The following is a 26,025-nucleotide window of genomic DNA, read 5'->3' on the forward strand; positions in this document are numbered from 1 at the left end:
CCAGTGTCCCGTGTTGATTAAACTGGGGGCCAGTGTCCCGTGTTGATTAAACAGGGAGCCAGTGTCCCGTACTGATTAAACGGGGAGCCAGTGTCCCGTGTTGATTAAACGGGGGGCCAGTGTCCCGTGTTGGTTAAACGGGGAGCCAGTGTCCCGTAATGATTAAACGGGGAGCCAGTGTCCCGTGTTGATTAAACTGGGGGCCAGTGTCCCGTGTTGATTAAACAGGGAGCCAGTGTCCCGTACTGATTAAACAGGGAGACAGTGTCCCGTGTTGATTAAACGGGGAGCCAGTGTCCCGTTCTGATTAAATGGGGAGCCAGTGTCCCGTGTTGGTTAAAAGGGGGAACCAGTGTCCCGTGTTGATTAAACGGGGGGCCAGTGTCCCATGTAGATTAAACAGGGGGCCAGTGTCCCGTACTGATTAAACGGGGAGCCAGTGTCCTCTATCTGCTTTATCTTTTGCCTTTTCCAAATTTTATTAAAATTCATAATGCCAGTGGTATATACGGAAAACCACATTCAATTTAGTATTTGCAAAACGTTTTCATTGGTGAAAGTAGCTGTTGGTGGCCTGTTAAAGTCTCCTGATCAAATAGACTATGCATCTCGGCCATGACCTCCCTTCCCAACTTCATTCTCAATAACTTGTTCAAACGAAACATATGTTAGTTCAAAATTAATTTTGACCTGTAGATGTTTCATGTTATATTGGATTCATTTTATTTCTGTGTGCATCATCAGTATTTGTTGAGGCTAGCTTAGGAAGCGAACGGACTCATCTCAGTTCTTGCATATTAATTGTTTACAGGGGAGTTTGAGACATTGGGGAAGGAACAATGGTTTGGTTTTGCATTCACTCTTTATTGAATGTTCATGTTAGTGTCCAGTGTTATACTCTCCATTCAGTGGAATGGGACTGAACGTGCAGGTTCAGCTGGCTCTCTGTTCTATGCATTATGAAAGATGTCATTCAAGTTCGCTGACTGGATCTTCAAAATGTTGCCAGTGAGCTCAGAGCTTTGTCGGGACTCTTGTTCATTATCACCCTGAGTTGGACACATAGGAACATAGGAATTAGGAGCAGGAGGAGGTAATTCAGCCCTTCAAGCCTACTCTGCCATTTCACATGATCATGGCTGATTTTATCCTGGTCTCAACTCTACTCTCCTGCCTGCTCCCCATAGCCCTTTGTCCTGCTTTTCATTATAGCTGTTTCTTTTTTGAATTTTTAGATTGATTCTGTCCCACTTTGGGGTAGTGAGCTCCACAGATACACAACCCTCTGAGAGAAATAGTTTCTCCATATCTCAGTTCTGAACCAGCCTCCACTCAGTCTATATCTATGATGTCTTATTCGAGACATCTGTTCAATGTCCATCTTATCAATCCCCTTTAGCATTTTCTATATCTCAAGCAGATCCCACCTCATTTTTCTGAACTCCAGCGAGTAGAAGTCCAGGCAATTCAACTGCTCCTTGTACAACAGCCCTTTCATCCTTGGAATCAACCTGGTGAACCTCCTCTGAACTGCCCCCAGTGCCACCACATCCTCCTTCAAGTAAGAAGACCAAAACTGGACACAATATTCCAGATGTGCACTCACCAACGCCTTATATAATTGTAGCAACACTTCTTTACTTTTTTATAAAAGTCCTTTGCAACAAATGCCAGGATTCCATTTGCCTTATTACATATGGCACCTGCATACTTTCTGCAATTCATACACAGAGACATCCCGATCCCTCTGCACTGATGCACTTTGAATCTGCTTCCCATTTAAATAATAATTTGCCTTTTTATTTTTCTGGCTAAAATGGATAACCTCGCATTTATCCACATTAAAGCAAAAATAGGAAATACACCCACTGTTAGAGAAGGTTCTAGCTCTTTCAGTTCCAGCAAAGTCAGAAGTCACAGAACACCAGGTTATCGTCTAACAGGTTTATTTGAGATCACAAGCTTTCAGAGCACTGCTTTACTTGGTGGACTATAGCCTGGTATCGTGTGACTTCCTGAAACGTCGATTTTCCTGCTCCTCGGATGCTGACTGAACTGCTGTGCTCTTCCAGCACCACTAATCCAGAATCTGGTTTCCAGCATCTGCAGTCATTGTTTTTACCTTCTAACTTTGTCCATCCCAGTCCAACACTGGCACCTCCACATCATCAGTTCCCACAGGCAGAGGAGATCCATCTGCCAGATTCTGGACTGTTCTCCAAGCCTATCAATATCCATCTATAAATTCTTTATCTCCTCCTTGCTGCCTGTTTTCCCACGTATTTTGGTATCATCCGCAAATGTTGCTGTGTTGCACTCTGTCCCTACTTGCAGGTCATTTATCTTATGTAGATTGTAAGTAGTAGGAGTCTGAGAATTGAACCCTGTGGCACCCCACTAGTTACAGTTCACCTTTCCAGGAATGTGACACACATCAGGTGGTACTGACACTGTCCATTTGGCTCCTCATTTTCTTAACTTGACAAACTGACCTCGCTCCCCCAGGGCTCTTCCAGCTTCATTGCTCCAGTTCTGGTCCTGAGCCTCCATGCAAGCTGCCGTTCTCCTGCTCCTCTCTCTTGTGCCGTAGAGTGAAACACTAAAAACTGCTGACCTTGCAAAAGTTTCACAAAACTGACAGCTCACCCATTTTGAACCGACTGTGAAACAGGTACTACAGGTTTCGCATTCACCCTGACCTTATTAAAAATGACTACATGTTGATGAATATTCATGACATGCAAATGTATTACAAGTAGGAACCTGCCACAGGCTGGTGGGACTGCTCGACACAAACACATCACTGAGTATATCTCTGCGTCTCAACCAATCATCGGGAAATCAAAATTTCTCATCCTGTCAGATTAATTATCCCCAGGCACCAGCCTTCCAACTTGAAAGCTCCATAAAAGCCCCCCTTTAGTTTTCTGCAAGATTCTGCCATACCTGCTGAGTGTTTACTTTCTGTTTTTAGTTCAGATCTCTAGTGTCCACAGTATATTTTTTCTATTTTGTTTTAGTGCTTATTCTAGCTGGCTGGAGGAATTGGTTCTTTATTTCTCATTTATTGGTGGAAGCAAACAGCTTCAAATCCTTGTTTTAAGTTTTTGGATAGTCAACCCAGAAATGGTTTATTTTTCTCTGTCTCTCAATTGATCTGTTATTATACAGGTGCCAATGTCCAGTGATTCTCAAGTAGTTGTACAACAGACCTACCAGCAACCTGTCATGGTACCCAGTCAGTCTGTCCAGGGAACATTACCTGCCGGAGGAGTGCCAGTATATTACAGCGTAATTCCACCATCCCAGCAAAATAGCACAAGGTAAGAGACTGTTACATCATCAATGCATCTAGTTAAGAGATCTTGTTTTAGAAAGCACAGTGTCACACAAGGAATATAATTTCCACTCTAATTTTGAATCTGTGTAATCTACAATCACAATGACTTTGGGGAAGTACTTTGAATGTGACCATTTCTTTTACACTACAGTGTAACTTCTGTATTTATTAATGAAGTAAAGCTGATCAGCACAGAGAGTCTGCAGCAGTGCCTGGGAATTAAAGCTAACTAAGCCCTCAGTGAATGGCGGAGGAATGGTAAGAGATATAAACGTAGACTCCTTGCAGCAAAAATGCACAAGGACCAGCGCAAAAAAGCATTTCGTATAGAATGCAGCAGCTCCATAAACAGACCGTTCCAAAACCAGATAAATGCCGCAGAGACGCTGCAGGTAGAAGGGTACTCATTCTGCTCAAGCCCTGCACTCAACCGTTCCAGGCAATCACAAGTGTCATGACCAGCTTTGCAGTTGTAGAGGACCGAGTCTACAGTCCAGTTCAACTCGATGAAAAGCGAAGCATTCCCCACCTCCCCCCACCCCCACCCTCAAACAATCAGCCTAACATAGCTTTTGCTACTAGCAGCAAGAAAGTGAATCTTTCCTGTCTAGCACAGTGTAACCTTCTCACAAGCACATGAGTGAAGCATGTTTAGGATGTTCTCTATTTGAATGTGTGATGCTTGGCCTATTGAAAGTGAGTTCTACTGAGTAATTTGAAGTTCATTCTTGAAGGCTCATTCAGTGCAGATGATCTTATCGGAGTGATTTACCCACTGATGGTGAAATTCAACTGCTCTAAAAATCTAAATTCTCATTACTCCTTGTGTACTCTACCAGCACTATGTAAACATGCCATATGTAAATGCAAATTCTTGTGACATGTACTTATTCTTCAGATACCATACAGTCCTTGTGAAGATTTCTCCCGAAGATATCAAACTATTTTTGAATCTAGTCTGTGCTTTTCTTGAAATGTGCCCAGGGGCACATACAAAGCGTTAGCTTATGAACTCGTGTTGGCCAAGCAATGGAGATGCTCCCCTGCATTGCAGGTTCAAATCTCAGTTTGAACAACATAACTTAGCCAAATCACATGTTCTCCTGAGGAGCAGAGAGGTAGTGCGATGACAGAATGAATGTGGTCTTGATCTTGCCAATTGAAGGAATTTAATTGAGATATGGAAAAGCAATAAAGGGCAACATAACATTGGAAAAACATAAAAGCGTTTACATAAAGACTTGCTTCAAGTGTCTCGTACTTATTATCCTTGTGTGTGATTTTTTTTGAGAGTGCGAGGAAATCTCCTGTGATGTTGGTCACAAGTGTTCCTGGACCTGAACTGTGCTCTTTAATTCTTACTAGTTCCAATTCAGCATGAATGCAATAGCAGTTCGCGCATCGCTGTAATGCAACAACTTTACTGCAGCAATATATCATGACTGATGAGGTAAAAATATTGTACACTGTACTCATGCTGGCATGGTAATTTTTTTTATCAGCCATTTTATAAAACTTACTACACCTTAAAATATTATTTTCCTGCAGCATGTACAGTAGAATTTATAGATTTTAAGATAGCATAAGCAGTCACCCTCCCCACCCATCCCAACTTCCCCATCTACATGCTGTGTCTGTTGACAATATTATTACAGGCATGAGGTCAGCTTCTATGTGTACACTGATGATACCCCAGCTCCATTTTCCCACCACATCTCTCAATGTATCCACTGCCTCTTCCTGCATCTTGAATTGTTTTTGTTGAGCAACATGTTACTCTCAGTAAGCACTGAAAAATTGTAGCCATTCTCTTTGGTCTCGCCAGAAATTTTGTAGACATCAATCCAACCCCTCTCTTCAGTTACAGTCCCAGACTGCAACCTCTGCATCCTATTCAGTCCTGAATTACTTGTTCATCTCTGGCCCTCCCTAGCTCATACGCTGCTGAAAGCCTTATTCACACTGTTGTCACCTCCAGGGTCAAATACTTCTAATATTTTCCTGGCTAGTTTTCTTATCTTCTTAAATTTCAGCTTATCTAAAACTTGTATTCTATCGTGTGCCAGTGCCACCCTACCAGTGTGCTTGCCAGTGCCACCCTACCAGTGTGCTTGCCAGTGCCACCCTACCAGTGTGCTTGCCAGTGCCACCCTACCAGTGTGCTTGCCAGTGCCACCCTACCAGTGTGCTTGCCAGTGCCACCCTACCAGTGTGCTTGCCAGTGCCACCTCCTCAACATTAGCTTCTGCCTCCCAATCTCTCCGATTTAAAAGTCTTCTCTTTCTGTTTCGTTTTCTTCATGGCTTTCTCCAGACCAAATTTTATAACCACCTGCAGTCCCAAAGCCCCAATGCATTTTCCATTTCTCTGGTTTTGGCCTCTTGTGCATTTCCCGTGCCCGACCTCCTTTGCCCCACTGTATGTAGACTTGTCTTTAACTACCTAGGTTCCATGTTTGAAAGTTCCTTCCCTAAATCCGTTTGTCTCTTCATCTCTCCTGTTTTAAGACACTTCTTGAAACTAACTTGACCAAGATTTTGGTCTGCCCTTCTCTATAAAACCCTTTCTTTAACTTTTTCATTTGATTGTTCTTCTGGCAAGCATATTGGGATTTTTTTAATAGTAACATGCAAGTTGTTTTTTATTTCCTCCTCAAAACTTTTGCTGCATTACCTCAGTTACTTGCATGATGAACATACAAGGCAGGCAAATATTTTATCATGCTTTTTTGGTTCTTGCTGAAGCTGGTGTGAATGGAATCCTGCAGCAGGTATATCTGTACATTCACAAGTCTATAATGATCGGTGAATTAGGTAGTGGTCATTTGCTGTAGTCTGGTTCTAACTGACAGGTGCCACAATATCCAAACTGTCTCAAACATTCCCCTTTCTTCAAGCTCTCGCACAAACATCAGGCCCTATTAAGGAGACAGGACAACATTGTCACTTTCTTTTTTTTATTTAACAACCTGTTTAGTTTTAGTTTAGTTTAGCACTTAGTATTTTCTTCCTTCTAATCCAACTTCAGTTATGATTGGAAAATGTTGTCTTGTCTGATATGAAATGGCTTGCCTTGATTGATACTCTCTGGACGTTATAATTTCACAGGAAAAGAGTGAAAACCACAAATCCCACGATGCTGCTCTTATCACAGATGTACATTTGCATGTCACTGGTTTTTCCATCAATGTTTTTCTGCGCCCTGCTTGGAGCACATTCTTGTCTGAAGTTCTGCAGGAGTTGGTGAAAAACCAACTCCTGTAATGCATCTCTCTTGCTCACAGAATTGCGTCGTAAATGGCAGCCCCCAGCATCTGAGGTGCAATTTGTAATTCAGGCCCTAGGCAATAAAGCTGCCAAGAGGAACTTGCTGTGCGCCCTTTCTGTCATTAAGTAATTAATTTAATAGGTAAGTTTAGTGAACTTTTATTCCCAAATTCCTTTTGGGGTTATTCCATAGATATTATTGCTAGCTATATGAAGTGAAGAGTGAACAAGGTAGCTGAAAACAGTGTGAAAAGATGACTCTGGATTTATTTGATTGCTCTTGTGGCACATGCTAGTTCATTAAAAGTGACATTGGGGGAAAAAAATTGAGGAATTTGATTGCTCGGTTTTCTGCTGGTTACTTGTTCCTCATTGGAATTTTTTTTAACTCCGTTTGTTCATAGTTATTCAATTATATTTTTGGTAACATTAACAGATAAGTGGTTATTTGAGCGAGTTGTGGGCTTTTTTTGTGCCGCTATGCACATGTGACGCTTTGTAGGTGTGATGCTCTGAGGTGTGACACATTTAAAGTGTGACTCCTCAGAGGCCACACTTTCAGGTGTGACACTACGCACACGCGCTAGATGCAAAACTTTTAATTATATAAATTTGTGTGAGTTGATCTGTGTAGCTGCTGTGTATAAAACTAAACTGGGCAAAACTTTTTCAGCCAATCGGTTGGATTCCTTCAGCCACCTGGTCCAGAGCAGTACCAGATGCCTCAGTCTCCCTCTCCTTGTAACCCAGCGCAAATGCAGCAACAATATACAGGTTAGTGCAAATTTACTCTCGCACATGTTCAGATTAGCACATACCAACTTGGCAAAGCATCAGCAGCTTTCAGTTGCTCGCATTTTGACAGGGCATCTGTGAAAGGCATGTATGTGCTCCTAATTTCTCCGGTCCTATTTATACTAAGCATAATTGGCATTAAAAAAAGCATGATTTATACAATGGGAGGTTTTTCTGGTCTGATTTTGGCTGCAAAAGCAAAATTTGTGATTAATTGAAAGTCAGGAAGAAATGCATTTGCGATGAGTCAAAATGGTCGACGTTAGAATAGTTTTCTGGCTGAAATGCCAATTCAGAGCAATCCATTAGTTTAGGAAATTAGTTTGGGCGGAAAGACCCAGTTATCAGGCTCAGGCTGTGGTTCTTAAGTTGTGTGATTTTATAATGGAGTGTTTTAAGCTGTACTTTCTGTCATTACTACGCGAACAGACAGTTCAAAGGATAATAAAAATCTGGTGACAACAAACAAACATGGGTATGTTTCAAAAAAAACCTGACAGATTACATATCCCTGAAGTCAAAGATTAAAGTCTCAATATTAACTCCTGTCTACTAATGACTGATGGATAGACCACTGAGCAATAAACTCAGTAAACTGATAGTAGAAATCCTGTTGTGAAGTTCATTTGGGCCTCCATGTCTCTGGGCTGCTGGATTCTTCAGCTTCCCCCATACTCTTCCTCCCTCAGCATAACTATCAGGCCTAACCTACTGTTTGTGCAATTAAAGGGTGAAGAACTGCTTGTACAGCAGAATTTTGCTAATCCAGAGATAGCTGTGGCAAGAGAAATTATTTCTGAGTTGAGAGATCCAAAATGTTTGCATCCCTACTTCAAACAGTGCAGATAGATAGTTTTCTGCTAAGCTAGCTCCAGTGACAAAAAAAAAGAACTGTGGATGCTGCAAATCAGAAGTATAAATATAAATTGCTAGAGAAACTCAGCAGGTATGTGTGGAGAGAGAGAGAGAAAAACAGTTAAGGTTTTGGGTCCGATGAAGTCTAAAGAAAAGTCACAGGACCCGAAACATTAACTCAGGTCACAGTTGCCAGATCCGCTGAGTTTTTCCAGCAATTTCTGTCTTGGCTCCAATGACAATTAGTTGCTCTGACATAGAGGAATACTGCATTTATATTGAAATAATATACAAGCAAAGCTTCTAAAAAGAGGTTTCTGAGGAAGTAAACCAAGAGTTTGACAGTGCTGTGGGTGGTTAATTGGGCTGCCAGAGGAAAAGACTGCATAAATCAAATGGCACACTTTTGGGTGGAACTAAGAGTCACTGAACAAAATTGAGGGGCAAACTGTGTATATATTTATGGTTATTAGGAATGTTTCACAACTGACCCTAACTTAGAAGAAGTGAGTTTGACTCTATCTGAAGCAGTCCTGTGGTACAGTGTGGCATTCCTTACTTATCCAGATGGTTACAGCTTTAAAATATTAGGGTCTGCCTGTTGCATTAACCAGGCTTCTCACAGTAGGAGTGGGTGACTGAGAAAGGTGTTTCAGAGGCAGTTCTCGCCTCTCCCTCATGGCAATCATTCAGGTTGTGGAGAAGTTCACAAGATAGACTGTGTACACCCTTCCTGCTAAATGCTACTCTGAAGTATGCAGTAGAACTTTGTTTGGCAATAAAGAGGGAAAGGGCGGAATTCTATTTTCGTTGAATTGAGTTCCTTTGGATTTTTCCTGAAAAGGTGAATATTCCTGAATACAGTATAAAATATAACCTTAATAAATGCAGAAGTTGCAATCCAAGTAGCTTTTTAGCTGAAGTACTGCTGTAATTGGAACCTTCTCACTGGTAAACTGGAGCTTACTAATGTCTTGAAGTTCAGAGAAACCAAACTGATGTTGGGCAACAAGCAATAGAGTTAAAGTCATCTGTTGACATTCTTGAGATGAGTGCTGTCAAAGTAGTTTCTGGCATCTAGGCTGCAAGTCTCTGAGATACTATCATGTGAACGCATAAATCACTGGCATCAGCACCTGCAACCGTTTAATTATCTGCTGAGGGATATGCACCATCAAGATGAGCAGATATGCATGCCCTCCAGTACTCGTTATGGATCAGCTGGGAAATATTTTGTAATTAAGGCTGGGATGATTGCAATCTTAAATTCACTTTAAATTTTGACTGGATTTTACCTGAAGACAGCACCAAATTAATACTAGGACAGACTTTGTTGAATAAATAAGTGTGTGAATCACACATGGTTATTAATGCGCAAATCAGCCACATGTCGCGAGAAAGAGCTACGTCGTTGAATTGCAAATCACCACAGGTTTTGCGGTACTGCAGTAATTCTTGAGTTTTTGACTAACCTGACCAATCTTATATTCCAGCGGTGAGGAGCCTTAACTTATTGCTTTCCAACAGGCTTTGAGTTGCTTATGAGCGGTATTTCATTTTGTGACCTTCTGCATCTTTACAACCGGTTCTTTTTGTTCTGTAACCAGACCCTTGAACTTAATAGTCAAGAAAGCATCATGTTGAACAGTTCCAAATGTGCCTCGATATACCAGCACTATAAAAGGTGGTATTTTTTTCACTGAGCACAGAAAGCAGGCTTTAGTCTGTGTCGAGTCAATTCTCCGGTTTCAGGTTCAGTCTAATGTAATGTTTGACTTTTAAAAGAAATTATGATTATCTGCAAGATGACTTTTCAAATTGGCCATTAAAATTAAAACAAATCTATATTTATGGAAGTCCAATATTGAAGTTTTTACTTTTATTCCCATTACTTTTGTTGGCCATTTATTGACTTGGACAGATAAAGATATGACTAGATTTCCAAAATGTTTGCAAATATAACTTGGTCATGGATGCTATTAAAATTGACTCACTACATTTGAATGACTCTGTGGCTGATCCTTTTGGATAATATTTTGCAACAGCAAGTATCTTCCGACCCTTCTTCAAGAGGTGAGTATGTTTTAAATTAAGGTTCTCAAACCGGTAATTGGTAGAAATTGGTTACGATCTATTACATTGAAGCTTCCTGTGCAACTTTTTCCATGAAGGTTGACTGAACCTTTTTCTCCCCCCATTCTCAGGTGTGCCAGCACCCAGTCATGGAGTTGTTGTCATGCAACTGAGTGTGCCTAATGGTCCTCAGCCTCCTCAACCTCCCTTGTTACCACAGTGGAACCAATGTAAATATTATAGTGTGGAGCAGCGAGGGCAGAAGCCCACTGAACTTTACAGCCCTGACAACCCAACACAGGTACTCTGATCATCTTGAATTCTATACTTGATACAGTCGTGTGATATGGTTCATGCTGCTACCTATCTGAGACATTTGCCTTGTGTTTGTCCTGATTGTGCTAATGACAACATTATCTTGAGATAGTAAATTCTAAGCCTTGCACGGCAGCACTTGAATTGCTCGATCAGATACTCGTAAATGCTCCATGTGTGTAATGATGGGTATATGCATTGACCAGAGGCTGTATGTGTTCATATTCTATATGTCAGAGACTGGCCTGAAAATGGCCAGGCTAGCCTTTTCATTCTGGACTTCTGACTTCCTGAAAAAAAGCACTCTCAGCTGATTAAGATCCCAGATTTGAGAAGATCGCTCCACTTCTAAATGGGATAGTGAGAGCTCTACAGAAGAAAGAGGGTCAGGTTAGCAATGCTAGGTTACATAGAAAAGTATTTTAGTTTTCAGTTGATGTTTCAAGTTAAAGAAGCCAAAATTATTTGGCTCTGGCTCTCCTGAATTACACTGATATTGCCGACAACTTAAAATTTACGCTTTATGGTCTCCGTTAGATCATTTATTTTGATTCTGTATTTGTTCCTTTTTAAATCAATAAATAAGAGTTATACTTTTACTGTAATAAGAAAGCAGAGACCTTTTTTGTGCCATTAACCACCTGCTAGTGCTGCTTCCCAGACTGGTGTTTTTGGAAGTTGCAATAATTTCGTTTAGCAGCAGATGAGAAGGCTGAAAAAAAAATCTGATCAAAGAATTCAAAATCATGAGCGACCTGGACAGAGTAAATAAGGAGAAAAATGTTCCCACTTGTGAAAGGATCAAGCAAAAGAGGGCATAGATTTAAAGTAATGACTAAAAGAAACAAAAGCAATCTGAAGAAAAGCTATTTCAGGCCGTAAGGGCTTAAGAATGCACTTCCTTGAGAGTATGCTGGAGGGAGGTTCGGTTGAGATATCCAAAAGGGAATTAGGTAGTGATTTGAAAAGGGAGAATTAGATTACTTACAGTGTGGAAACAGGCCCTTCGGCCCAACAAGTCCACACCGACGCGCAACCCACCCATACCCCTACATTTACCCCTTACCTAGCACTACAGGCAATTTATCATGGCCAATTCACCTGACCTGCACATCTTTGGACTGTGGGAGGAAACCGGAGCACCCGGAGGAAACCCACGCAGACACGGGGAGGACGTGCAAACTCCACACAGTCAGTCGCCTGAGGCGGGAATTGAACCCGGGTCTCTGGCGCTGTGAGGCAGCAGTGCTAACCACTGTGCCACCGTGCCACCCAAATGTGCAGGAGTATGGAGAGAAGATGGAAGAATGACACTAAGTGATTGGAGAGATGGTGCGGGTGTGATGTGCCAAATACTTGTTCCCCTGTGCTATAACAATTTTGTAATATTTGATGATATGTTCAGTAAAGATACACTGTCTGTTGTGTGCTCCATTATTGGGAGAGTATAATCACATTGTGATAGATTTTTAAGTACAAGGTTTCCAATGTAAATGGGATGTAGATATTTATTATAATATAAAATTAAGGTCACATTTTATGCCTTTGAAAAGGAGACTAAATTATGTCAGTTTGCCCTGGTCCACGAGATCCTTCACCGGATTTTCACCCTTCAGTTTGACTTCCTGTATACAGAGCCATATAACTTTCATTTTAAAAATGAAGCAAATAAGTATTTCATTTTCTGATTGTCAAGTTTAGTCACTATTCCCCTTCTCAATCAGCCCAATATGGCAGCAAACAGCTTTCCTGTCCTTTTTACTTGACAGCAACAATATCTACACTTTTACTCACGCTGTATATGACATATTCTATGGCCCTGACATTAGTCATCTTTTGTCCTGTAAAGAACACACTACCGTTGTGAAATTATGTTTTGCTTCATTTATCTTCTGGGCTACTGAAGTCTATTATTTTTAACTGGTCTTCTACAGTATAAGCCATAGCTCCAGTAAAATTTCTCAGAGGCTATATTTGTGATGTTGTCTGGCTATAAGGGGAGATGAGGTACTTCTCCACCTGAAGGGAGAGAATGGCAGGTAAACTTTCCATACCAACTGTGGTGTACTCCTGTACACTTATTTACTCAGAGGCAATCTAGAAAGAGGTCACTCTCATACCTCTTCAGCCAGTGGATGGTGCATTGAGAAGCTGAAGGGCAACACGCATTCTTTTAGCTTCAAATTGAATTAGCTTGGTTTACTTTAAGGTAAGAAGTAGACATTTTAACTCCTCAAACCTGTTCTGCCATTCAGTGAGATCATGGCTCACTTGCAGCCGAATTCCGTGTCCCTACTTTCATTTCAGAACCCTTGATACCTTTGGTCAACAAAAGAAATTTGAAACTGACATTAATACAAACAATTGATCAAAAACATCAAAAACATTTTATGTAAGAGTTCCAAGCTTTCTGATTTCCTAAATACTCAGCATAAAGGAATGGAGCAAGAAAAACATCCCATTGTTTCTCTGTGTTCCATGTTATTTTGCTAGTAAATCTTTTGCACTATTTTTCACAATGAGTTCATGTGACATTATGGTAGGGTTGGATATATGGGACTATATTGAAATTTTTTTTTCAATTAATTCAGTACATAAATATATCTGTAAATTATACTTCTGCAACCCACCCCCCCCCCCCCCGCCCCCATTCCAGTTTTTACTTTCACACTTTTTTTTTCTCCTTTGAGAAATAGTGGGAAAGCTTTTGAAAAGATGAGCAGGCAGATGATTACCTTGCTTCAGCCACACATCAAATGTTTTTTCTGTTGCTAATGGCTAACCAGTCCTGGAACTCTCAGCTTCTGGTTTCAAGGCAAAGGGATTACAAAGCTTCCACGTGTCTCAGCTGGTTGATAAATCAGCTTTTAGCAATACATTTAATTTGAAATAACATAAAACTGTGTGCAGGAATTTGAGCATTTAACTTCTCCTCCAAGTCACTGCTATTCAGTCCTTATGATAATTGAGAACTGTAACAGTTCTGAAAGTATTTTTGGTAGTTACTAAAATGAAACCACCTTCATCTTTATTGATGTTGCAAACCCTGTCAATGAGAATAGTTTTATCATGATGACAAAACCAGTAGATAAATGCATTAACTTGAAGGAGTACATTTTTGACAATCCTCTCCTCTTGATGCTTTAAATGAAGTCATTATTTTCATGTTAGTTGTTTTTCTGGCAGTATTGGAAGTTTGTTGTCAATGATACAGTATATTGCACCTTTGGAGTGAGCTCTATAGTTTATTCAGTGAAGCATCGCTCAGGAAGGGACAGCTTATAATACGTTAGGAATTGTGAAAACCGGGAGGCTATTGCACACCTTTTTTTTAAAATTGAGTCTTCGCTGTATTACTGAGTAAATGGTGAAATAATATACCTCAGGTTAGTTAAAGTACATTGCTGCCTTTGTGAGATGTCATTCGTGCTGTCCCCTACAGCAGCATAAAACCTTTTTTTGTAGTTTGGTTCGTGCCATGTTGGCCAATGAAGTCACCAATTCAGGTCACAGTGTTGGCACCCCACATTCAGTCAACCTGACATTGCTAACTGGAGATTTACCAGTCATTCCAGCTTTTGTGCAACGATTCAATTTTCAACATTAAATCCTTGCACCTTTTTGTAGTGAGCAGTTAAGTTTAACATCTCTGATAGTATTTCCCGATGTGTGATATGCTTGCTATGCCAGTGACTCTGATCTGAAAGTGTTGTACAGTAGGAATCATAGATAGATAGATACAGGAGATACATGGAAGCCAATACTGAGGGGGAGACTTCATGTTGTGGTATGAGGAAATGGGACTGGTTCCACTGCCTGCAGCAACATACTACAGGCCCTTATGCCGCTTTAGTGGATACACTCCCCAGAACCAGATGGGTGCCATATTTATAAAAGGCTATCATGACGTTTACATAATTGTAGATATTTTTAATCAACATGTCCAGATGAGTTATCCCATAACTCTGGAGTAGGTGAACTCTGGTCTCCTGCCTCGAAGATATGGACATTACCACAGCAGCACAAGTGGAGGGACGCTGAGATAATTCAGTCACATTTTAAAGTTGGTCACTTTTTCATTTTCAATATATTATGATTTGATATTAAACTAGCAAAAATTAAGGAAATCTGCGGAACAGAATTAGAGTAGGTTGGAGTATAGGAAGTTATCTGGAATGAGAAAGCTGGAAGATTTAAAACATATACAGTGCCACCTCTCTTAGGGTATGTCATTACAATGCGGGGAGTTTATTTAGGAAGTTTCCATTGTTAATTTTGATACTGAGGTTTATAATGGAAAAACGTGACACAAAAGTGTGATAATGGGATGTGCAGACAGACACAGATGTCGCCCCTTTTACCCCACAAAGTGAAAAGTAATCTGGGTCAGCTCTGTGGAATTCTCGAGGTTGCTATTTGCCAGTATAGACATTTAACCGATAGTAAAGTTCCTGACGTATTTCCTGGTATTCTATCAATCTAGAGAAGTCAAGTAAACCTGCTTATTTGTCATTGCTATTAACAGTTGACATTTATTTCCTCAGGTCAATGCCCAACTAAACAGTCCTCTTAACTCTCCAACTCAGTCGCCAACACCATCTCCAGTGACAAATGTGACAAATGTCTGTCCTGCTCTCGCACCACTGCCACTTATTGCCCAGTTCTCCAGACCTGTGGGTCCAGCACAAGGTGAATACTTCTCCAGATAACATTTTTGAAATATTTTGATGTTTTTGTATTTAACAATTCTTATAATGCACAGACTGTTTATGTACGTAATGTATTAATTACCTCACTTCATAGTGATAGAGTAAGTTGTAGGAATGGCATTCATTTAAAGTTACTGCAGCTTGTTATAATTATCACAGTTACCTGTTTCTGTTTACTGTTATAGGTACTGAATGTAGCGTCTCAAGCTTTTTAGATGTCTTAACAGACTGTAACTTTGTATGTTTCTCTCCATTGAGGGATGGTATCCCACTTACTGTGCTTTGGGTGCAAGTTGCAAACTTACGTTGTTGAGCATGCTTGCAAAGTCACCGTCTCTTTTCTTGAATAGGTGACACTCGTTATTCTTTACTTGGCCAGCCTTTGCAGTACAACCTTCCTGTATGCCCACCTCCAGTAATCCATGGACAATGCCAGTATTCAACTCATCAGGTATGAAATGGAAAAGAATGAGGGGAATGCACTACAGTCATTTAGGGTTGGTTTTGGTTTGAGTTTTGTACTGGAGGGGTACAGTGTCATCTATTAGACTCTGTGGACATCATCTGCTTAGCACCCAGACAACAATGTCATCTTGATATTGCAACTAGGAAGTGCCACACATGATCAGGTCCAGGCTACATGCCAGTTTGTTTTACCTTGGTTAAAGTGTTACTGTTTCTCAATAGGTTCCTCTTGGCAAGGTTCAATAAGATATGCTATTGGATAAGTGTCTGCCCATTTCTCCTGTGCACTAGTTGATGCTAAATATTTTCTAAATTATCTCTGTGAATGAGTACCGGAGTTACCCAGTGGATGGGCATATTGATCATAGGAACATGCAGGACGTCATTCAATTGGACACTGTTGGAGGGAGTGAAATGGAATATGGTACTGATAGGGGACAGTACAGTCTGGGAGTAGATATTTCTCATTGCAGCCGTGACTGGGAATTCCCATGGTTGAGTTGCTTGCCCGGGGGTCAAAGTGAAGAACATAGAATCCCTACAGTGTGGAAGCAGGCCATTTAGCCCATTGACTCTTACACCAACCCTCCAAAGAGCATCCCACCCAGACCTACCCTATCCCTGTAACACCAAATTTCACCTAACTTGAACATCTTTGGACAGTGGGAGGAAACTGGAGCACCCGGAGGAAACCCACAGAGACATGGGGAGAATGTGCAAACTCCACACAGACAGTCACCTGAGGCAGGAATTGAACCCGGGTCCCTGGCGCTGTGAGGCAGCAGTGCTAACCACTGAGCCACCGTGCCTCCCCGTCTCTTCATGGCGACCAGGAGCGGGAGCGTCCAGTTAGTACAATCCATGTGGGAACCAACCACATAGGTGGACCTGGGATAATGATCTGCTGAGACAGTTTGAGGAGTTGGGTTTAAATGAAAGCGTGGACTCTCGGGATTGTTACCTGAGCCACATGCAAACAGGTTGGTAGGCTGTAACTAATGGAGCGCGCAGGGATTAGACTTGTTCCCCACTGTCTGGCTATGAATCCGAACAGTAATTGTTTCTCTACATATCTCAACATTGAAATTGTTGACTCCACTAATTTTCTCTGTCTTCAGTTTATTCCTGGAGCCTCAACTTTTTACAATCTGTGTTAATGACTTAGGTGACGAAACCAAGCGTAATGTATTTAAATTTGCCAGTGATACAAAGCTAGGTGGAAATGTAAAGCTGCATGGAGCTATAGAAAGGGTAAGTGTCTGAGCAACAATATGACAGATGGAGTGTAATGTGGGGAAGTGTGAGGTATTCACTTTGGTTTTAAGAATAGAAAAGTAGGTTTTTTTTTCAGTGGAGTAAGAAGTTTCTTAATGTTGATGTTCATACAAGGAACATCAAAAAATATATACCACAAACAAGAAAGAAAGCAGATGGTATGTTGAGCTTTATTGCAAGGGGACAGGAGAATAAGGGCAAATTAGTCTTGCTACAGTTGTAGAAGGATTTGGTGAGATCACACTTGCAATTCTATGCACAGTTTTGGTCTCCATATTTAAGGAAGAATATACTTGCTTTGGATACAGTACAGAGAAGATTCACTCAATTGGATGATTTCCTCTGATGAGAGGCTGAGTAAATTGGGTCATTATTCTCTAGAGTTCAGAAGAACTGAGAGATGATCTCACTGAAACATACTAGATTCAGGAAGACCTTTTATACGGAAGATTCTAAGTGAATGTTTCATCTCGTGAGGGAATCTTGAAATAGGAAGCACAGTTTCAGAGTAAAGGGGTCTCCCGCTTATGATAGAGATAAGGAGCAATTTCTCCTTTGAGAAGGTTGTTTATCTGCAAACGCAGTGAAGGCTGATCAACATCAGCTATGTTGAAGGCAGCTTTTTGATCTGCGAGGGAGTCATAGGTTATTCGGAAGGCAGGGAGGGATAAAGTTAAAAATCTCACAATACGAGGCTATAGTCCAACAGATTTATTTGGAAGTACAAGCTTTTGGAGTGCTGCTCCTTCATCAGGGAGGGGACAGGCAGTGGAGTGGAAGTAAAGCCACAAATCAGATCAGCCATGATCTTTCTGATTGGTCTACTCCTGCTCCTTATTTTTTAGAGATCTTATCTTCTTCCTTTTGCAAGCTGCTACTGATCTTTACACGCTGTACTATAGTATAATTCTGTGGTTTATTTTATTTGAAAGGGTCCATGCAGTACAAAACACACTAAACGAGGAAAGAAGCCAACCCTGAAATCAGCGTCTACCGACCTTGGCACAGGTGATGTTGGTTAGTATCTGAACCATTGCAGAAAGTATGTAAATGGGTTAGTTTTCTGGTGAAGGTTTTCCAGGCTGAAAATGTGACTATTAAAAGCTGAATCACTGTTCATATTGTAGTGCCTACTGATCATTTGTGGTCCTTATTTGAATTATCCAGTAATTTCAGTTAAACAATGTAAATGAAACCGCAAAGTAGCAACATTTTGAAAAGAGGCATTAAATATTTTGGTAGGAGCTGACATTTAATGACCTTAGCAAAATCTAGAGACCTGTCCCCCGCTGTCTGGCTCTGAACCCTAACAGTAATTGTTTCCCCACATTGAAGTTGTTGACTCCACTAATTTTCTCTGTCTTAACTTTATTCCTCATTGTCTCCCTGTACTGTTTATTCTTAACCCTTTCACGATTAAGTTTACTTGTTAAACTTGCTCACCCACTTGCATTATCAACCTAATTCACTCTGCAATCAACCGTATCCACTTGCTGTACTACTTTCCCTATGTCGGTGTTATCTCAAATTTAACAAACGTACCTTTACTTTCTGCAACAAGGTCATTTATTTATGTTAAAAATCACACAGCACCAGGTTATAGTCCGACAGGTTTATTCCGAAGCAGTAGCTTTCAGAGCGTTGCTCCTTCCTCGGGTCTGAATAAACCTGTTGGGCTATAACTTGGTATGATGTTTAACTTTGTCCACCCCAGTCCAACACCAGCACCTCTGCATCATTTATGTAGATGAGTAACAGAAGTGTGAGAATGGTGGTACTCCAACATCTGTATGACACTACACCTTTCCTTGACCCACTCGTGCTTAGATTTTTGAATTTGTATTATTTTAGCAGGAACCTATTTAAAGTAATGGCTTAATAAAGCAAATGTGGCTCAGACATTGTCAAAGGTTTGCTGAAAATCCAAATCTATGTCCATTTTTTTGTTTATTTTTACCCTTTTGAAGATGTTATAAAAGCTTTGACACAGCAAATCAATCCGTGCTCATTCTTTCTTGTACAGATACTTTTCTGTGCTAAAGGTTAGGCTGGTTTCCATTACAATACTCACTAATGATAGCTTATGAACCAGTTACCTCAGTCAAGTTTATCCCTTTTTTTTCCAGAAGGTACTATGCTTTCTGCAAACCATCTTGGGAGCACTTCTGGTACAGGTACCTAGTAATTTTTCCTTGGCTCGAGCAAGCACCCAATAAATTTCACATTCGCCTCCATCTGCGGACTCTAATGTATAATTTGAAGGCTGGATGGGGTAGCTATAGGGGAAAGTTATGTAAGACTCATCTCACTTCTTATTCCTAATCTGTGTGTATTTGTGTTGCGTTATTATTGCCTGTCACTTTAACAATCAGTAACCTCACTCTTTTGCTAACTCACTAAAACCTGGTTAAATTGACTCCTTTTAAAACACATTTTGGGATATATCCTCAAAGGAGGGAACCTTTTTAAATTAGTCTTGTTGTAACCAACCTAGGGGCAGGTGAAGAAAGAAAGGGAGTCAGTTCATCCCTCCTCAGTTGGTACTGAACAATTTGGAGTATCTGTCTGGAACAATAATAATTTGGGCACCCTAACTTGGGGTGTGGTCATAACACTTGGAAATATGTCACCATTCCTTCAGTGTCACTGGGTTCAACTCCTGGACAGCCCTCACTTGCCGCACTGTGGATGTCCCTCCACCTCAAGGAGTCCGGCGATTCAAGAATGCAGCTTCTTGAGGACATTGAGCAATGGGGAACAAATGCTGGCCCAGGCAGCAACATTCACATCCCACGAAAGAACACAAAAACTTTCAGCGACAACATGCCATTAAATTGGAAAAGGAGGCATTGGAAGCAGAATGAGAGAAATAAACATTAAAATTAATTTATGGTGAATATGTGTTGATTTAAATTGTGTGCAGCCTGTGTGCGGACTGTTGGCTTGTTGCACAACTGTGCTGCTCATTCAGAGTGTTGCTAGTGAGTGCTCCAAACCAAGATATGGGGAGCTTTACACAGCAAACTCTTGTGTTCCTCAAACCACTGAATTGCCTCATAATACCTAAGGGGTACTCAACTGATCTCATGTTATTTCTGCAAATGACTCCCAGATTGAATGACCTTTTTTTTTTGGCTCTGCTCACAGAAATGACTTTTATAAATTTGTATTTGTATAAATGTCTTTAATGGAAAATGGTTGTACAAGGTATCCCGGTTCAGTTCATTTCTGCATGGCACTGCCAACAGCTGAGCCAAAAGTGCTGTCCCTGCCTCATTGTGGCAAATGGTGTTATATGCACTGAAATGTTATAAACTGTCAAGGCCAACTCTACAATCTTCATTCCACATTTTCCACACAATCCACAACAAAGTGGATCCAAACGAGTTTCTGAAGAAGTTATACCAGACTTGAAATGTTAGTTGCATTTCTCTCTCCACAAGTGCTGCCTCATCTACTGAGTTTGCCCAGCATTCCCTGCTTTTGTAACAAAAGAGGTTTTGTGATCTACTCCTTTCATCTGATGAAGATTTCTAAAGCTTACATTATTGTTTCAGTTGAGTTCATGTTTGCTATATCATCAGTATCTCTGCAGGAGTTGGTATCTATGGATCTTCAGTGAATAGTCTGGTGCACTATATACAGGGTAGGAAGGAAGTCCTAGTTCCTCTGGGCTATTTACTGAAGTTTATAATACAGCGTGGAAAATATCTGTGCAGTGATGTTCAACAAAGTTATTCAGTTTCTCCAGAATACCTCCAGAATTTCCCAGTTAATTTTAAACCTCTGTTGAAGCCATATTGCGGTTATTTTTTGTTCTGACTGTGATTGTGTTTGTTTATGAATATCCTATTCATGCAACCCATCCACCACTTTAGACATTCACTCCCTCCCTCCACCGATGCTCAGTAGCAGCAGTGTGTACCATCTCCAAGATGCATTGCAGCGATTCACCAAAGATTCTTACGCAACCTCTTCTAAACCCATGACCACTACCATCTAGAAGGGTAAGGACAGCAGATACATGCAGGTATCCCTCCAAGCCACTTATCGTCCTGATTTGGAAATATATCGCTGTCCCTTCACTGTCACTGGGTCAAGATCCTGGAATTCCCTCCCTAAGAGTATTGTGCATCTGCCTACAGTATGTAGAATGCAGCGGTTCAAGAAAGCAGCTCATGACCACCTTCTCAAGAGGCAATGAATGTTGATCTTGTTATCAGCTCTCATACCCTCATTTTTTTTGAAAACCTATTTGGAAATTCGAACACTATTTGCATTCACTCGTTAACAGCTGACAGCGTCCACTCTGTGTCTTCTGAGGTAATGTACATTCAGGTTCTTTCCATGGAAGTCTGTTCTGTTTTGGCTTACAGACTCTCAGCTACAGCTCTGTTATAGACAATTAGGAGAAAGTGAGGATTGCAGACGCTGGAGATCAGAGTCGAGAGTGTGGTGCTGGAAAAGCACAGCCAGTCAGGCAGCATCCGAGGAGGAGAATTGATGTTTCCAGCATATGCTCTTCATCAGGAATGAGGATACCTGATGAAGAGCATATGCTGGAAATGTTGATTCTCCTGCTCCTCGGATGCTGCCTGACTGGCTGTGCTTTTCCAGCACCACACGTTTTGACTCTTGTTGTAGACAATATCTATTTGATTTTGGATTCTGGAGTTTGATAGTCCTTGAGACATTATTAAAGTTCCAGCTCAAGTCATTTCCATGTTTTATTAACAACATTTGGAAATAGTGCCATTTTCACTGTGTTCATAAAGCACCAAGTTACTCTGCCTTTTGTACAGTGCAGCTTCATGGTGGAAAGACACTAGACAAATTGGTTTTGTCAGCGTGGCTAACTCAGTGAATTGTTTATGTCTTAATGCTACCATAAGCTTGTGGATGAGGCTCAGGCACGGTCAAAGGCCATTTCCATGGCCTTATTCTGGGCACCTTTTTCATGTTACTGTTGATGGTATTTGTTACGTTGTCACGTTAATATTAATCCTTATATCTTTACTAAATATTCATTTTCACAGTTGAGTGCTGCATACAACAATGGAGCTGAATTTGCTGGTAAAATAAAGGCAGGTTAATGTGTAAACAACACCACAAGTTGGAGCAAGGAAGTCTTCTTGCCAAACTCCCAAATCCTTCTCTATCATTCCTTGGTTTCATTCTCAATCCTGGAAATTAATTGGTCCAGGAGATAGATTGCTGTTCCTGTCATTTCCCCAGTGATCTCTCTCTGTTACTGGTTCTTAATTCTAGTAATTTGCAGCACAAAAACTCTTGCTTTTAAAAGAGTAAAAGGATGTCCCACTCCAGCACATTCCTTGGAAGATTTGTCTTGGCAGTTGTTCTGACACCTCTGAAAAGACTTTTCCCATTCTGAATTGACAATACTTTGGTGTGCTCTTGTGTGTTTGTGTGGAAGACTCTCGTTTTATCTGTTCAATCTAGAATCCTAGGAGTTTACTAAGCTTTGTGTACATGCCTGTCTGTCTGCTCCTTCCATCTACTTCTGCTGCCATTTCATTGAAGAGTATTGAAGTGCATATATAGAATGAGGACTTGTACAGATTTGAGATTTGCTCACTAAAGTTTTGTAGCTCCAGCAATCGGAAAGCAACAGTCAATGCTTAACTTGACATTGGTCAGATAACATTTGCATTTCTTTTTGGAGACGGTGCAATATCTAGATAAATGACCATGCGAAAGGTCAGTAACCTACCAGTCATAGCTATTCTAATGCAAGTTCCTCCCAATTGTAACCAAATCACTGGCTGATTTGGCATTTGCTGATCTACGTTGCCTTGTGAATTGTAAAGTGTGCTGCTGTTAGCTGATCTGTTTTGGTGAAGAGGGAGACCTGAAAATATGCAGTATCAACAAGCGATTGTTCGTATGTACTTGAAGCTGTATGGTGTTATCAGGCATAACCCCTGATGAGAATCAATCTTCTCATCTGTTTAGTGTGTTAGTATTTGTTTGTCAGACATTCACATTAGTATACAAATAAACGCTCCTGGAAATTAGACAAAAATTTAGCAGCAAATTATACATTCATGCGCATGTCTTTTGTGCTCATTCCAGCAATGCACTGGAGCAACATCAGTCTGCCAGGTATGTTTTGTTCAGCCTTTTTGTAAATATTTATGCTGCTAGTTATGTTGTAAGATAGGTATTGAGCAGCAGGGACAGCTAATTTGCAATGGTTTCACACTGTCCAACTAACGTTTGATGCATGCACAAACATGGGATTGATTTTCAAATGTTGACTTTTCATGCAAAAGGGATGTCAGGTGACGGTGTGCACTGGGGCTTTCATTACTCCTGTAGAGAGGGGAGACTTGACAGCCCATAACAGAAAGCTGAGCAATAGAATAGTTGTTGTTTTTGAAGTTGTGTTATCAGCCGATAATTAAATAAGTTATTCAGAGTGTAGTATGCCACTTACCATGATTAAAGGAAGGTACATCTATTCCTATTGCTCAGCCCAAATGGTTTGCAGCCACTCTGGAGCTGTGCAACGTTCAGGCTGGTTTGACCAATCTTAACTGTGCTTCATGTTTTAAATGAGTTTCTGCTCTCAGCGATTTGTGGTATTTGTATAACAAGAATAATTTTGTATTTGTATTTTCAGCTTGCGCCATGGCAATTTAGGTTCTCAAATTCTCATGAATAGGACTACATCGATGAATGATTTTATACAGAACTTCATTATGGCAGTTTCATTCTCGATCTATCTTGTGTGAATAGGGCGAGCTGTTTTAAATTGGAGCCCAGCTATATTACAATAAAGCTGAGCAGGATTCACAATGAATCATCTGTGAACTTAACTTCTGTTTGACACACTGGTGGGTAGTGACTGACTGAAATGGATGTCTCTTGGAACTACTTAGCATGTTTTCCTTTCTTTGTTTCAGTTGTCGGGCGAATTTTGGAGGTAACAGATCTTCCTGAAGGAATCACTCGCACTGAAGCAGACAAACTTTTCAGTCAACTTTCAATGTCTGGTGCCAAAATCCAGTGGCTGAAAGACTCTCAGCAACGCAGCAGTGGCTCTGGGGACTGTAACAGAGCGACCGAGAACTCAAAGAATGCCGGTGATCTAGCTGCACTTTATACTATAGTTGCCGTGTTCCCCTCGACCATGGCAGCTCAAAATGCAACTATCAGACTGAATAATTCAACAAACAGGTTTAAACTGCGAACAGCCAAGAGGAGCTATGATCTTCGCATTCTAGAAAGAGCCAGTTCCCAGTAGCCAATGGATATCTGAAAAGCCTTTTTTCTTCTCTCCTTTTGAATGACTGTATTGGCTTTGTTTTAAGTCAGCATTGTTCCTGTAGTGTATTGTTTTGTCCAAATATCACTTTAGACATAATTAAGGAAAGTTAGTGATCAGTTGGAAAAAAAAAGTTTGTTTTTCCCTCCCAAACTCCTGTTTTACACAGCCACACAACCCATGTGTATTCTTTCTGTTATAATTGTGCAAACGTATTCGAAGCTTATTTAAGTGACTCAAGCAGTTGACTGTGTATAGTCACGACAAATTTTATTTAACCTGTTTTTTTGATTTTAAATATAAAAGTTTGTCTGCCAGTCCAGACTCTCAATATCTTCTTTGTTTTAAATTGTATTTTATTTGCAAGGTGACACTGCTTGGCCCGACAGAAGAGTGATCTGACATTTTGGAAACTATCTAAAGGAAATAAGATGCAGCAATTTGCACTCAGGTCATCACCTTTAGTATATAAAAAAACAGCAAGGCATTCCATGGTGGACATGGGCAGGGAGAGAAATGACCAAAAATTGGTTGAGAAGATGACTTGGTGTCGGGGGAGTTTAGGCAAAGAATTTCAGGAAGTCAAGCCAAGGTTCTCCCAGCAGTAGCTTAGATTCGATTCCCTACAGTGTGGAAACAGGCCCTGCGGCCCAACCAGTCCACACCCACCCAGACCCATTTCCCTCTGACTAATGCACCTAACTCTACAGGCAATTTAGCATGGCCAATTCACCTAACCTGCACATCTTTGGACTGTGGGAGGAAACCAGAGCACCCAGAGGAAACCCACACAGACACAGGGAGAATGTGCAAACTCCACACAGACAGTCACCCAAGGCTAGAATCGAACCCAGGTCCCTGGCGCTGTGAGGCAACAGTGCTAACCACGCGTGGGACAAAGGAAGAGAGCGCTGCATACAAAAGACAGGGACAGAGTCAGAGGTCCAGTGAGTGTACGAGAGTACTCAAGGCTGGATGGGTTGCAGACATAAAAGCTAGAGCAAAGCTGTGAAAGAATTTGAATGATGAGATTAAATTAAGGCATGAGAGCAAGATTCCAATGTAGGCTATGAAGGATTAAATGATGGGCAGGAGGAATTTGCTGTAAGATATGGATCATGTGATTTTGGCCAGTTTTGGATGGTGGAGGATAGCTGAGGTTGGGGTGTAAGTAGATCAGCACCACTGGTAGCGGATAGGATCCGGGATTTGATTTCAATACAGATTGAATAGGATGACCACATCTTGCAAGCCCAGCAGCATGTGGCAGCACAGGATTGGAGTGTATGTCAGGAATCAAAGCCATAGCTTAGATCTTGCTATATTCAGTTCATGGAAGTTGTTAATTATCCATGAGAGGACAGCACAAGACCTGATGGTCCAGTGGTGGTTGTGGTATTGAAAGGACAGGTGAGGAGGAAGAGCTGGAGTTGTAGCATGTTCAGGACTTGCTCCCCACCCTTCCTGCAGATGATAAGACGAAGAGGCAGCTTTGTGGTGAGGAAGGGACAGATGATGGATTGTTCATTTGAAGAGAGAATGGTCCAACAAGCAGAAAGAGAAACTATTACTAATGATTATTTTTAGACAGGGTTGGGAACATGCTTTAACAGTAAATATGCTGTGGTGAGGTGAGGAGGGATA

The 26,025-nt window shown here is 41.0% G+C and overlaps 1 protein-coding gene across 10 annotated transcripts in view; it reads left to right on the forward strand.

The window, feature by feature from the left end:
• r3hdm2 (R3H domain containing 2) overlaps positions 1 to 24,714 on the forward strand; it is a 272,705-nt gene extending 247,991 nt beyond the window's left edge. For 9 of the 10 annotated variants that reach the window (XM_072567272.1, XM_072567278.1, XM_072567281.1 and 6 more), the window contains 7 exons: positions 3,172 to 3,323; positions 7,280 to 7,380; positions 10,461 to 10,630; positions 15,189 to 15,333; positions 15,704 to 15,804; positions 18,026 to 18,110; positions 24,020 to 24,714. In XM_072567272.1, coding sequence (XP_072423373.1) covers positions 3,172 to 3,323; positions 7,280 to 7,380; positions 10,461 to 10,630; positions 15,189 to 15,333; positions 15,704 to 15,804; positions 18,026 to 18,110; positions 24,020 to 24,360 — 1,095 coding nt within the window. In that variant the 3' untranslated portion in view covers positions 24,361 to 24,714. The remainder of the gene's footprint in view (positions 1 to 3,171; positions 3,324 to 7,279; positions 7,381 to 10,460; positions 10,631 to 15,188; positions 15,334 to 15,703; positions 15,805 to 18,025; positions 18,111 to 24,019) is intronic. The other variant, XM_072567275.1, reaches the window with a different exon arrangement.
• Positions 24,715 to 26,025: the final 1,311 nt, after the last annotated feature.

Source organism: Chiloscyllium punctatum, chromosome X (genome assembly GCF_047496795.1).
Source record: "Chiloscyllium punctatum isolate Juve2018m chromosome X, sChiPun1.3, whole genome shotgun sequence".
Lineage (NCBI taxonomy): Eukaryota > Metazoa > Chordata > Chondrichthyes > Orectolobiformes > Hemiscylliidae > Chiloscyllium > Chiloscyllium punctatum.